This window comes from Scatophagus argus, chromosome 21, assembly GCF_020382885.2.
Source record: "Scatophagus argus isolate fScaArg1 chromosome 21, fScaArg1.pri, whole genome shotgun sequence".
Classification (NCBI taxonomy): Eukaryota; Metazoa; Chordata; class Actinopteri; family Scatophagidae; genus Scatophagus; species Scatophagus argus.
The window spans coordinates 11,405,196-11,419,000 of NC_058513.1; the positions used below are offsets into that span (position 1 = coordinate 11,405,196).

The 13,805-nt window shown below is 40.4% G+C and overlaps 1 protein-coding gene across 6 annotated transcripts in view; it reads left to right on the forward strand.

Moving 5' to 3' along the window:
- ccdc186 (coiled-coil domain-containing protein 186) overlaps positions 1-11,344 on the forward strand; it is a 25,107-nt gene extending 13,763 nt beyond the window's left edge. For 3 of the 6 annotated variants that reach the window (XM_046376572.1, XM_046376570.1, XM_046376573.1), the window contains exons 11-16: positions 853-1,108; positions 1,552-1,741; positions 3,106-3,207; positions 3,401-3,629; positions 7,772-7,991; positions 9,272-11,344. In XM_046376572.1, the coding sequence (XP_046232528.1) occupies positions 853-1,108; positions 1,552-1,741; positions 3,106-3,207; positions 3,401-3,629; positions 7,772-7,991; positions 9,272-9,355 (1,081 nt within the window). In that variant the 3' untranslated portion in view covers positions 9,356-11,344. The other 3 variants (XM_046376571.1, XM_046376574.1, XM_046376575.1) reach the window with 3 other exon arrangements.
- The last annotated feature ends 2,461 nt before the right edge of the window (positions 11,345-13,805 follow it).

Here is a 13,805-nt window from a genome sequence, read left to right on the forward strand (position 1 = left end):
AATCATTTAGGTACTACATGTTGAAACAAATTCAGTGGTATATGAGGTATGATAGCTTGCAGGCCAGTTTCATCGGGTGTCTTGTGCACCTCTGTCATCATTCAAATATAATTAGTTTTGATGGAACTGTGCAGGTTCTAATATAGCTCTTGTCCCTTTTTCTTATCTCAGGATTTAAAGATAGGCCAGGGACAGATATAGCACACAGGGCAGGAAGGGACTCAGGTCCCTCTGTGGGTGTGTGGCTCTGCTGGCCATGTGCAGAAGACTTGATAGCAAAACTTTTCCACTTATTGAAATGCTGCTTTCTGTGTGTGCCAGAGTGTCATAAGTAGGTGGCGATAACCCAAATATTTTTTTTTGCCTTTTTTCTGGCTGTGATTTTAAGCAGCAGGAAGTTTTTCACCACTAGTACCAACATGTTTAGTTCTTGGCAAGAAAGAAATGATTTGATGCCACGAGTTCTTTTTGTCCATGGAAACTTCACTACCAGTGAAGATTGTGACCTTCATCCTGACACATGATTAATGGCTCATTTTTGCCTGTTATTGTGTAAATTGGAACCAAACATTTCAGTTAGCCTATGGCTTCAGAGATCCATATGAATGAGAGTGAACATGTTGCACTCATGTTTCAATTATTTCTGTCCTTCAAGTCAATTATTTGTATCTTAATTTGTGTTAACAATATGTCATAGGCCATTTTTTTTATCTTATTAAGTGTTAATTCCTGGTTGTCTTACAATTCTCGTATATAATTGCATTTCACATGCAGAAGAAGTTAACTTCACAGTGAACAGCCATTTAATGTGAGACTTTATTAAGACATTGGCAATATTTTTTTGTCACGCAGCGATAAACAGGAGATTACGTCTCTTCAAGAGGAAGTGGACAGCCTGACCAGCCAGATGGCCGACTTCCAGCGTGATGTACAGGGCAGCAGGGAGCGAGAGGCTGAGCTACTGGGCTTCACTGAGAAGCTGAGTAGCAAGAACGCCCAGCTCCAGTCAGAGAGCAACGCACTACAGTCTCAGTTGGATCAGCTCACCAGCAGCTTCACGGAGCTCCAAGGGAGGCTAGAGGAGACCAGCAGGCTACTAGACGACAAGGTCAGGGCAGCTTTGATCGCACTGAGTGGGAGAGTGAGATGTAGATGTGATACATGAGTGAAACTGGTGGCTGAACACAGTGCGCTATTGACCTTTAGGCATGTGTTGCTGAAATCCTTCACAAAAGGATCTTGTGGTCAAAATGGACTGATGATCACTCATAGGTTAGAACAAAATGTACAATAGAGTGAATGATTTGTGCCTCTGACATGCTGAGTTAGCTGAATTCTCTGACCTAGAACATACAGTGTCCTTAAAATGATATTTTCTGGTGACATTCAGGAAAACAACTTAGTGCTATTCTTTTTTTTTTTTTTAGTTCAATTGCTAGTCTGTAAATTTTGTTTTTGTAACAAACAGCCAGTCACAATATCTAACTACTCTGTCATGGCTGTTGTTGCAGTATCACTCAGATTTTTTCCACGTCTCCATTAATCCCGCAGTCACGACAGCTGAAACAGGAAGAGATGCTGAGGCAGCAGGAGGTGCAGGGTCTGCAGGAGGAGCGGACAGCACTGCAGACAGAGGTGGCCCAGCTAAAAACCAAAGTTGAAGAGCTGAGGGATGAGCTGGTGACTCAGAAAAGGAAACAAGCTGCCAACATCAAGGACTTGACGAAACAATTGACACAAGGTTAGGAAAGATCTGAGCTTACGCTGCTCACTAAACTTTACAAAATCGTACATGTAATAAAAATGAGTGCTGTTAAGACTGTGAAGCAGTAATTAGCATCCAGGATTTTAATTTATCTCTGTTTTTAACTACCCAGCCTGTAAAATATTTAAATATAAAACTGCATACCCTGTGTCAGAATGACTGTAAATCAGATTTCATTTAAAGTGGAAGGTTATACGTGTTCTGTCATTTCCAGCCTTGCCAAAGTGGCTACTGTGTCTGATCGTTACCTTAATTTCACTTTATTGTCCTATCTTATCTTCAATATAAAATGACTCGGCTCAGACTGACACTCTGTGTGCTCAGGATTAAATGTCAGGTCACACGCCCAGATTAAGAGCAGAAAGCGCTGTGATTAGAAATGATTAGAAACGAGGAAGATGTCAGTGCACAGATAGGTCCGGTGTATGGAGAGCTTCTGTTCTTCTCATGCTAGGATTAGGCTTAACAGTGTGAGCCACGTTCCCCTACTTGGCTCTCTGGCCACACTTTAAGGCATGAAGTTCAGCGCTATTATCTGCTATGCACAAGCTTTTCACTTTTAGTTTGCATGTGGGGCAGAGAGGATATTTTCATTAGGAGAGCCTGTGATTATTCATCAGTGTTGCAGCACACTTTCTGGCTACACTTCAAGCCTTTGGATATGCATGGAAGGTTTGTTGAGCATGTGCTCTTCTTCTTCAAAAAGCAACCTTCAACACATTTATTCAGGTGGACACCTTCACAGAGGGAAAACTCAGAGTACAGTCAAGCAGTGATGCCTAACTTTGACTTTCGTCATGTCTTTTTTGTAGGCTTCTGCCTCTAATCATCTGTTTGTAATTTCACAGCTATAGAACTTCTTTTAAGTCATAATCCCAATCAATATTGTCTGTTGCTTTGCCCACTCAAGGCAAGAGTTGGAATGATTAATTGAAGAATCAAATCACAAATGTATCTGTTTCTCACACTTTTCAATCAGCTTTATGATTTATAAAGTGCAAATACCAAATATTCCCCCTTTATATCCTATTAAATGCAAATATTTGCTTGTTTGTCTTTATTGATATGGTTGAACTGAGCATTTATGGTGTTTTGACACCACTTAGGGTCTTTAATTGCAGCACGAAACAGGTATATGAAGATGCTGTTACAATAACAAAGTGCAAAATTCTGTTAAGAATTTACTCGGTTCAGTTAATAACTAAATGTAATATTAAAAATTCAACAAAGCTATCAATAATTACAAGCATGTATCATAACCTTCAAGCTGTGTCTGTCACACAGATAAATTAGTGTTGATGTCTCTGTTTGACAGTTCTTTACATTCTCTTCATCTGCAGCCCGTAAGAAACTAGAGCAGGCTGAGAATGGAGGCTGCGACCGGGATGCCAGCAGCATGGGCAGTCGCTCAAGTTCCTCAGGTACTACTACTACTGGATTTGGTTAGTATTTAAGGCACTCACTAGTAAAGTCATGAAAGACTTTTGTTTATCCTTTTATTCTTTTTAGTGGCATAAATATCCCTTTTTAAAAAATAGTGTTTGTACTTTTGTCTATGGAAAATAATAGCTCACAGCTAGTCGAAAGTCACACCAATAAACTGAGTTCTAAGTCTGTCTCCGCTCCACTCTCCAGGCTCCTTGAATGCACGCCATGGTGGCGGCAGTGGCGTGGAAGAGCGGTTACCAGATAGCCAGTCGGGTCCTTCAGTGGTGGTTGTGGACAACTTCCCAGAGGTTGACAAGGCTGTGCTCGTGGATCGGATTGTCCGTCTGCAAAAGGCGCTGGCTCGCAAGCAGGAAAAAATTGAGTTTATGGAAGATCACATCAAGCAACTGGTGGAGGAGATCCGCAAAAAGACCAAGTGAGTGGCATGGACCGACGTTTGGGGAGCAGAGAAAAAGAGATGGCGAGCAAACAGACCCCTGAGCAGTTTTAATGAAACAGACGGACTGTGTTATTGCAGATTTGGTAAAGGCTGTCAACCTCTCAGCACTGTGACTTGTTTAATACATGCAAGAAGAGTAAGAAAAAAATAAAAAGTTGCTTACTGAGGAGAAGAAGATGCTCTCAGGGAAATTTTGGATGCTTAACAACAAAGCTTATGTGACAGTACCTATCACTAAACCCAAATGATAGCTCCAGTGTTGCAAGTATACTGAATCAATACTAATCACCAAGACAACTGCCTTTATTTTGTTAGGTTTTAATGTAATTAACAATTACATTTTAATCAAATATTTACCGCACACCATTCCTCACTCTGTGGTGTATCAGTGCTTCAGCTGACCTTGACAAACAGGATATGCTTAAACACAGTTTATGGTCCCCTACCTCCTTCCTCATGTATCTCTCTCTCTCTCTCTCTCTCTCTCTCTCTCTCTCTCTCTCTCTCTCTCTCCCTCTCACTCGCGCGCTCTCTCTGTCTCTCACTCACTCTCTCTATCTATATCTCTCTCTCTCTCTCTCTGGTCTTAAGATTCTAACTCATGCTCCACACTTCTTATTCATGACAAACTTCACTCAGAAGCTATTTGTAGTCGAGCTGATCTAGCGAGGGGGTGCATCAGTATGGATCTTTTAATGATCTTCCATCCATATTCATGGTCAACACCTAAACTATAGAGACAGCGCAAAGGACGTTGGAGCCATCTTAATCACATCACCACTTTATGCATAGGTTAGGCCTTGATGTGTATTGTGGGCGAATGAGAGAGTAAAATGTGGCGTGAATGTGAGATGTAAGACATGGAAGAATTTTTCTCAGATCACCTCAAACAGTTCCACATCACCTTGGCTCTGGTTGCCAGATGATATGTTGATTCTACCTGGATCATCCCACTTCTCATTTGTTTCGTTGCCATACGCTTGAATTGAATGCATTAGCCTCAACCTACATTCAAGAGTTAAAATTGAGGACGAATCCCACGGTTGCCGAGCTAAATTTAGCTCTGTAAAATCTCAGTAAAGCGGGGGGTGTTGCACTACCTAGAATGAGGATGTGAATTTGTCCTTTTTGCCTTTCTATTCGTATCCCTTCAGGACAGCCTGGTGAACACTGATGAGCTAACTGTGAGCCTGAAGCAGGTGATGAATTTAAGAGGCAAAGATGCGGAAGCACAAGCTCAGTCTGGCAAAAGGACAGTTAGTGGAAGAAAGTCAGTAGGCTAATATTTGTTTTATGTTACCACATCCATACCACTCGGTTGTATGATCATTTCAATGTTTTTGCATCTTGAAGCTCATTTACTGTCATATAAAATTTGTATACCCACTGTTTCCCAAAGATCATAGAGTTAAGAAGTGGAAGAAGATGTTTGGGTATCCCTGATTCAGGAAGTAAAAGTTGCATTTCGATAAGAAACAGCCAATTGCAGAGCTTCAAACTGTGACGCTTGCAGTGCTCACCGCAGGCGGAAGCTGAAGATTGAAGGAACAAAACTTAGGCAACAGTTAAATCTGCAGCTTGGATTCTGTGTCATTTTTGGATAAATTCAACAACAATGCTGTTTTGTTCCAGCGCCGTGTTCACATCCTGCTGGGAAGTGAAAGACAGGCTATTGGCCGCAGTGTTCATACAGTATACGTGATTTGTAGTAAATGAGCTAAAACATGCAAAAATTGCAGCATGATTCTTCAAGGGCAATGATGTCCGTCCTTCAGTAGCCACACCTGGTTATCATGACGATTAAGTCTAAACGGTCCGTCCGTGTGACTTGAATTAAAATGATGCTGATACAGAGCAGGAGGAGACCTTCTGTGTAGGTGCTGTACATGTCTATTTATCTTGACAGCATCCCTTTTGCTCTGTTAGTTTTGTAATCAATGGCAACTGCAAATCAGAGCAATATAAGCTCTGTTGTAGGCTAATATGGATCCACATCTGCTCAGTGTGTTATATATATTTTAATGAATCCTTTCAAGGTTATCTGGAATTTCTGTTCTGCTGCCAGTCAGACTTTGAGGTTCTTTATGCTTTTGATTTTTCTTGATAAGTAGCCTGAGCTTGTGACTGTGATCTTTGATGAGGATATATTTAGATTCCTTAAGATTTGATCATAAGTATCCACATTTATTGAACACAGAGCAACAAAAAGCCTTCAACATGAAACTGTTAATTGCTCTCTTACAGTCATGGTTTCAGTCTGTGTAGTTCTGAATGTGATTAGGATAAAACATGGCTTTGATAATTGAAAGGTTTTCAGATCAGAGGCGTATCTTTCTTTCTTTGCATCTTCTCTTTATGTCTTGCCACTTTTTGGGCACAAGGTTTAGCTGCTTTAAGAACTATAATTATGGTCCAACACAGCAGTTGTCACCCTCCCTTCATGCATGCTTGACTTGACTTGCCGCCCTCATTGCTTATGCTGTCACAAGCTAGCAAAAAAGTATATATTACTCAGATTTACACACACACACACACACACACACTGACCTCTGCATGCCGTTCAGCACCACCATGTCGCCACATCCTTAATTTGTCGCTTTTTTGTTTTTACTAAACACTGTCGTGATGGAACTGGGGTCCAAATATGGACCCATGCAAGTCTAGTCAGAGGTAAGTCTTGTTTTATGTCTGTGCAAACCCAGGTGGTGTGTGTGTGTGTGTGTGTGTGTGTGGATGATTTATGATGGTGGCTTCTTTGTAGTGCTTGCGTAGCCGCTGTTTCATTTCAGTTATTTTTTGCACCATATTTGCTTATTTGTTATTTGCTTATTTGTTAGTTTCTAATGCAAACACTGCAATGTTTTAGATTTATGTAGCACATGCTGTAGATATTATAGCTTATAGATAAGACTAACAATACCAAGACTTCCTCTTTCACAGTACACTTGTAGTTTGCAAATTTAATATCTTAAGTAAAATCCAAGTGGCCAAAGTAAGATCTTTTAGTGGATGTGGTTTGACAGGCACATTTACCCCCAATGATTGCGTTGCAGCCTTTGCAGCCTGTTTATTAGCTGCTGCCTGAGGCCGTCTGCTGGACCAGTTCCAACATTATTTTTACCTATTAGTCATTTGGTCCCTGGAATTACCCTTAAAAGAAATAGTTGTATTCATCTGTGGTATACCAGGTATTTTTCTGTTTTTTTTTATTCTTTATTTTTATTTTTGATATCTCAGTAGTAGTCGTAGTAGTAGTAATGGTTACAGTTGTTGTAGTAAGTAGAAATAGCAACACTGAGGTATCTACACTTGTGTTGTCTTTTTGAGAATCTTTCCGCTCTACAAGTCAGACTTTTGTAGAGAAATACTTATCTTTATTAAGTGGAAATCTTAAGTCAGGAACATCTAGTTGCTCCGAACTCATCTTGCAGCTGTTCCAAAAAACAAATCACTCTCCGGCACACCTTCGATTTTAGCCAGACAATGGCGGTATGTGTCTGAATGTTTCAGGTCAGTGCTTAGGGTATGCAGCTGGGATGAGAGCAGGTTTAAATTATTGATTAATACTGATCAGTCTCAGCAGATGTACAGGAGGTTGTTGACCTTTTCTGTCGGAACCTGTGCAACTCCTCTTCATCTGCTCAAACTCAGTCTTTGTCTCAACCATCCACAGGTTTATTTTATCTCTGTCGACACAAACATAGTTTGTCCTCAACTCTGTATTGTTGCTGACATGAAAGAGACTTATTTCACTTTCACACATAGACACAAACACAGGTGTGTAGTTGATTAATTGAATCCTTGCATCCCGTTCTGATGCTGCCGTTTTCATTACCTTCCCCTAACCTTCCTAACTATGACTGAATGCATCCAGTGCACATGAGTTCAATAAGCCATCACGTTGGAATTACTATTCCAGAAACGTCTGCTGCTTTTGCTGCTGGAAACGGTTTTATTGCTCTGTAGGAGCTCTCCATGCCTCCACCTATAAATCCCACTTTCTCAATTTTCTTTGCTCAACAGTCTCCAGCCGAGGCCACGCATTCACTTCGTCTTCCCCTCCTTTTGAGACGCACCATTTCACTCACTCACACCCCTCCCCCTCTTCCTCCCCACAGAATTATCCAGAGCTATGTGCTGAGAGAGGAGTCAGGGGCCCTCTCATCAGAGGCATCGGACATTAACAAGGCCCACCTGAGCCGGCGGGGAGGCATCATGGCTTCTCTTTACACTTCCCATCCGGCGGACAGCGGACTGACCCTGGACCTGTCGCTGGAGATCAACAGGAAGCTGCAGGCTGTGCTGGAGGACACGCTGCTGAAGAACATTACCCTAAAGGTACATAAAGGGTTTTAGCATTTAGATTTTTTTTTTTTTTTTTCGTTTTCTCCATACTGAAAATGTTGCACCCACACCAGCCGCCTTGCTTGCAGGATCCCTGGGTGCCTCTACTGTATCACTTACGCACAGTGTATGCTGTGTTCTTGCAGAATACTAATAGGGAGCCTCATTAAGTGATCATACTCGGGTGTCACCAGCCCAGTCTCGTGCATTTAGATTAGAATGCTTCAAAACAACTCATTTCACGGCTTCATACATCAACTATAACAAATCCTGATGCAAGCCACCATCACCCTTCATTGTTTCTGCTTCATATGTTGACACCATTGCTTGAATGCTTATCTGAGAAACGAGCTTAAATTCAGGTGAGAGACTTGATAGATGATTTAAGCCTATATTCACACTTTTCAACCTCATTAAGCCCTTGTGTACGTGAGCTTAGTCCAGCCTCTGCACTTCAGGGGCTTTTGATCATTCAGTTGAATTGGGATTTCAACTGAACCAATTTTCTCATGCATTAAATGAATAAATCTGTTTCAGCTCTTGGTTTACAACAGCAGTATTTTGCTTGCTGATTACTTGATGGCTTGTTAGATATGATGTGATTTGATGTAGATTAGTCATATACACATAATATGTATAAGTTGGTGTACTTAATGCAGAAAGAATCAATAATGTCAGCGAGTTATGACCCATTTACCACTTTGTCTGTTTCCACAGTCAGAGTGCAATTCATGCTTTAAGACCTGCAATACAACTGACTTATTTTTCATCTTTTCTACATACCAGCAAGTGTCAAACACATTGTAAATCCACTTTAAATACAGTGGTTGAAAAACTGCTTCCAGACAGGCTCAGGGTGATGCAACATAAAGACAGCTAAAAAATTTTAAGTATTTATTAAACCTTCTAATGCGCCCATCTAAATGATGCAGAGTCTCAAATTGTGTCTTCATCCTGTCTGAATGTATAGTTCCAGCCTGTGCACCTTTTTCTGTTTCTGCAACTGGGATGCTTTAATGAATATATTCATTTTGTCAACAGCTTGCTATTATCTTAATATTGTGTCAAACTTATCTTAAAGACAACCTTTATAAAAACTTAAAGGAGACAATAAGTAACGTGGGAGTATTTTCTGGCAGGGGCTTTTCTTTTTGTGGATGAAAGATGATTGGAAGTAGGCAGGAAGTAACTATATAAAAACACTAAACGTGCACAGTGAAACGGGAAATTAAACGTTACATTTGAGTCTAACAGTCTCGACTCTCTTTTAACAGGAGAATCTGCAGACGCTGGGGGCCGAGATCGAGAGGCTCATAAAACAGCAGAGAGATCCTGAGGACAGAGCAAGGAGGAAGTGACACAGCCTTGTCACAACAAAGAGGAAATGAAGGACCAAGAAGTACCCGAGGAATCTGCAACCGTCATTTTTGAAAGAACAGTAACACACATGCAGTCATTCCCCATACATATAAATAAACGAGCAAACTGAATGTTTTAAGTGCCAGTAGCACCTCAGGCTTTATGGAGGCCCTTTTGAACTTTCTGTCCACTTAGAAAACGTGACTGAACTTACTTGAACTGCCGTAATTCCATCCACGTTGCAACACCTCAGTTTCCTCCTGAGGCACGACAAATCCCTGTCCGGTTTGCCTCCCCGTAGCCGTTGCTGCAAGCTTGAAACTCTCGCAGCCTTGTAAATTAATTGACAGGAGATACCATAATTGTGAATGTAGAGCAAATTCAACCTGGGAATTAGCCAAAAAAAGAAAGAGAGTCACTTATTTGCCGATGAATTTATCCTATTAAGAAAAATGGCATTTGTCTCCTCAAAGCAACTTTTTCCGTTGCCCAGCATGCCCCTCCCTACTCTTGCCAATAAGCCAAATGTATTTTTGAAAGACTTCTTCAGCTGGACTACACAGCACTTCATGTACGAAGCAAAAAGTGAAAATCAGCCCTGACTTTTGGGGACATTGTGGCCACCTGTGCATTTTTCATCATCTTTTGCTGTGCACCGCCAGCACTTAGGACCGAGCTGGTGGAGCAAGGTGCCTCGCCTCAGCAGACCCACCCATCTGTGCAACAGTGGTGCTACTCTTAAGGAAGCAGACTGTGTCTTTGCAACGTTTCATGCAGCCAACAGCACCGTGCCATCACAGTGGAAGTATGTGTGGAACTGCAGAGAATCTAAAACAAATACAATATCATGATGAAGTTGAAGTGCAGTGATTGTCTTTAGTGAATGTGATTTTTAATTTATTTTCATTTCGTTGGCTTAAAATTGAATTTTTATTTTAGGATGTCTGGTTATTCATTTTTGGTTTTTTTATTATGAGTCTATTAGAAATCTTTCTTTTAGAACTTTTCATCTTTACTATTAATTTAAATTAATGAGTACATTGAATATATTTGCCTTGTCTTCTCCGTTCCATCTGCTCCCGTTTCAGGAACTTCATTAGTGCCAACTTACTTATTCAGATACGAGCATCTACAGTTAATATGTTTGTGTCAGCTTCCCTCGAAGCGGTTCATCATCATCATCCTCCATTCCTCAGGCAAACTTCACACCGTGTGCACAATACATGCTGGTGGTTGGAGACAAAAAATGTTAAGGTATTCCTATCACACTCCTCTTTGTATTTTTCTTTTGTAGTGTCACTGAGTCAGTTGAAGTAAATCAGATGTAGAAGATTCAGATGCAGGACAGGAGATCTGTAGCCGTAGCTCAGGAAAGCCAGTGAAAACTACAGAAATATATCCAGGGACAAAGTGCAATGCTGTTCCTTGCTTTGATTTTTTTGTTTTGTTTTGTTTTGTTTGTCTTTTTGTGAGCTCTGAATGTTGTCGTGTAGCATCATAGTTTTACAGTTCTGTTTTTATGCTTGCGTACGTGAGATGTGAGACATGCGACTGCGCTGCCGTTGGAATATTCAAGTGTCCAAATTTTGTGTGTGTGTGCGTGCATGCATGGCTGCACGTGTGCCTTTTTTTTTTTAACCTCTTGAGCTTTTGTGTTTACTCCTTTTGTGTACATGCTTCAGCTGTCAAGGCTAATAGGCTTTAACCAGACTGACCGTGAAGTGTGTTCCATAGGGGTACCCCAGAAGGCTAAACAGAATTTGCACGTAGACCAGAGTCTGTCACACACGCATACACACGCACACACACACACACATACACACACACACCTACGGCTTAGTACCTTTCAGCCATACACAATAATGCTTCTGTCTTACATTCACAGCTGTTCAGTCTGTCGTACAAACACTCACAGGGTTTCAGAGAAAGGAACTAGTCTGATTCAACAATACTGAAGTTTTTCTTGGTCTTTATGCGATCTGATTGCAGAAGCCGTCACAAAAAAATAAGCCTCCATCCCTTATTTTCCCTTCCAATCAGAAATGGGATTTTATGGGTCATGAATGGTTACAGGCCAATCCCCTTTCCGTACAGCCTGAGGCTGTGTTGAAATGGCCCGCTAGGTGAATAGAGATGAAAGTTCCCAGGATTGAGGCCATGTAGTTGTTAAAGCCTCCCTGTTGCTCCAGTGGGTGCTCGTTTTTTGATGTACCACTGCTTTTATTTCATCCAAACTGATTTCTTTGCAACGGGGGATCAGCATGTAAACGCACAGGCAGCAAACCTGGAGATTACATCTTGATTCTTGCTGATATTGAAACTTAATAACCTTTTAAACTCTAGAAAGTTTAAAGTAAGGTTGAAGTTTAGATTTTTTTTTTCTATCAAATCACCTGATCATTTCAGAACAAATTCATCTGGATGTTTTCACCCATTTTAAAACAATGTGAAAATAAGCTGTTTGCTGCTGAGTAGGTGAAAATCATTTGAAGTCTGTTTCTGTCACAGAAGTAAAATACAGCCAATGCAAAACACTCGCATGGGATTTCCTAATTAATTCTCCATAATTCTCAGAGGCATGCTAATGCGCTCCCTCTAATTTGGTCACAGTGTGTCACCTGTAGGAATAATGCTGATCCGAGATTTGATTTCTACAGCCTTGAAACGAAGCCATGTTGCAGCATTGTGCGGATGAATGAATAGAACCTCACTTTGTGGATATGAAGAAATGGTGTTCAGTATGTGAATGTCAAAATGTGACATTAAATGCAAAGTTTGTCCTTTTTTTTCTGTTTTCTCCCTGCTGTGCAGTGATTCCCCCTGTTGTCTCGTGGAATATACAAACTGTGATTATAATATACATTTGTAAATATATGTTATTCTGTAAAATTACGACAAGATGTTTTATAAAAAAAAAATAATTCTGGATGATGTCTGTATGTATGGTGTTTCAAGGGAATAAAAGGAGATGAGTCTTAACTTTCTCTTGAATGTTCCACTGTGATCTTTGTCTCTTTTTTTTGCCATAAATATAAGGTTGACATGCAACATCTGTTGCCCCAGTTTCTGTTTTCACGTTCCAGTGGAATGAAGTATAATTAAGGTAATTGGGAAATGTTGCACACAGATAACCTCTCACAGTAAATCTGCACGATGCAACTTTACATCCCAGTTCAAAAGCAGCAGTGTCAGCAGTGTTGGAGGTCACGCACATCACTGCACCACTGTCAGTCAAACCAGGCTGCCTTTCAGATGATTTAAAATGGGAATACTCCAACAAACCGAAAACAAGTCAAGGGTGAAATTTCAATTCACCATCATTTTAGTGCAAGTCAAAGTATCACTCTTATGTAAGCAACCTAGTTCACTGAGGACACTGGAGTTGTGTAATTTAAAATAAATACATTCAAAGGTATATAGGAAAGGTTCACATTAGGGCTACAGTTAATGATGATTTTTATTGTCAGTTAACTGGTAAGTTTTTATAATCTGTGCCCAATCCCATCAGTGGCCCTCATTGTTTCCTAAAACCAAAGGTGAGGTCTTAAAGTTGCTTGTTTTGTTCGACCAACAGTCCAAAAACTAAATATGTTTCATTTTAATATCAAATAAGACAAAGAAAAACTGTAATTCCTCACATTTTGAAAAACTGGAACTAGTTAAAGAGCAACTCCACATATTTTATATATCAAAGTCAGTTTACAGGTCTTAGTATGTGGAAAAAGTTGTATGAAACCATTTGTGGCTCCAGAGGGAGCTGGGCGAATTTGGTAAATTGCCTGAAGTGATGACACTTGACTCAGATTCAGACCATGAGCTTCGAAAATGAAAAACATCTGGGGGTGTAGAGGTGAGAAGTAAGAGAAGTACCAGAAATCTGTAGCCCACTTCTCGTCTCAGCTACATGAGTAAATCTGAACTGTTGGTGATCAAGTTGCATTGTGGGTAATGCAGGCTCCAGATTTTGACAAGGAATAAGAATATGTGGAATAATAAAAATATATATATATAAATATAAAAAGTCCTCATTTAGTGTTTTTCCTTTTTGTTTGCAAAATGACACACAATGAGTCAGCGATCAGAAATTTGCTGATAAATTAGTCGACATTCATTCGTCATTCCAGCTCTGGTTCAAGTCCTTTAAATGACAGTTATAAAAGCAGATTTTTAAACAATATCCTTAATCACCCTGTACTGTCAGTCTGCACCCATCAAAATGTCTTTATTCTTTCCCCCACGCGTGCACATGTGCAGACATTGAAAAACACCTACAGACCAACTGATAGCACCTGCCATCAAAATAATGCATCATTTAGCAGGCAAGAAACATTTCACTTCCTTGGCCATTCTGGTCATGAATTGGTGAAACTTTCCATTTTATCCGCAGGCGCGGCGGCTCACGGCAGGTTCAAATATCCAATTCAGGCCAATGATTACTTACAGGCTATT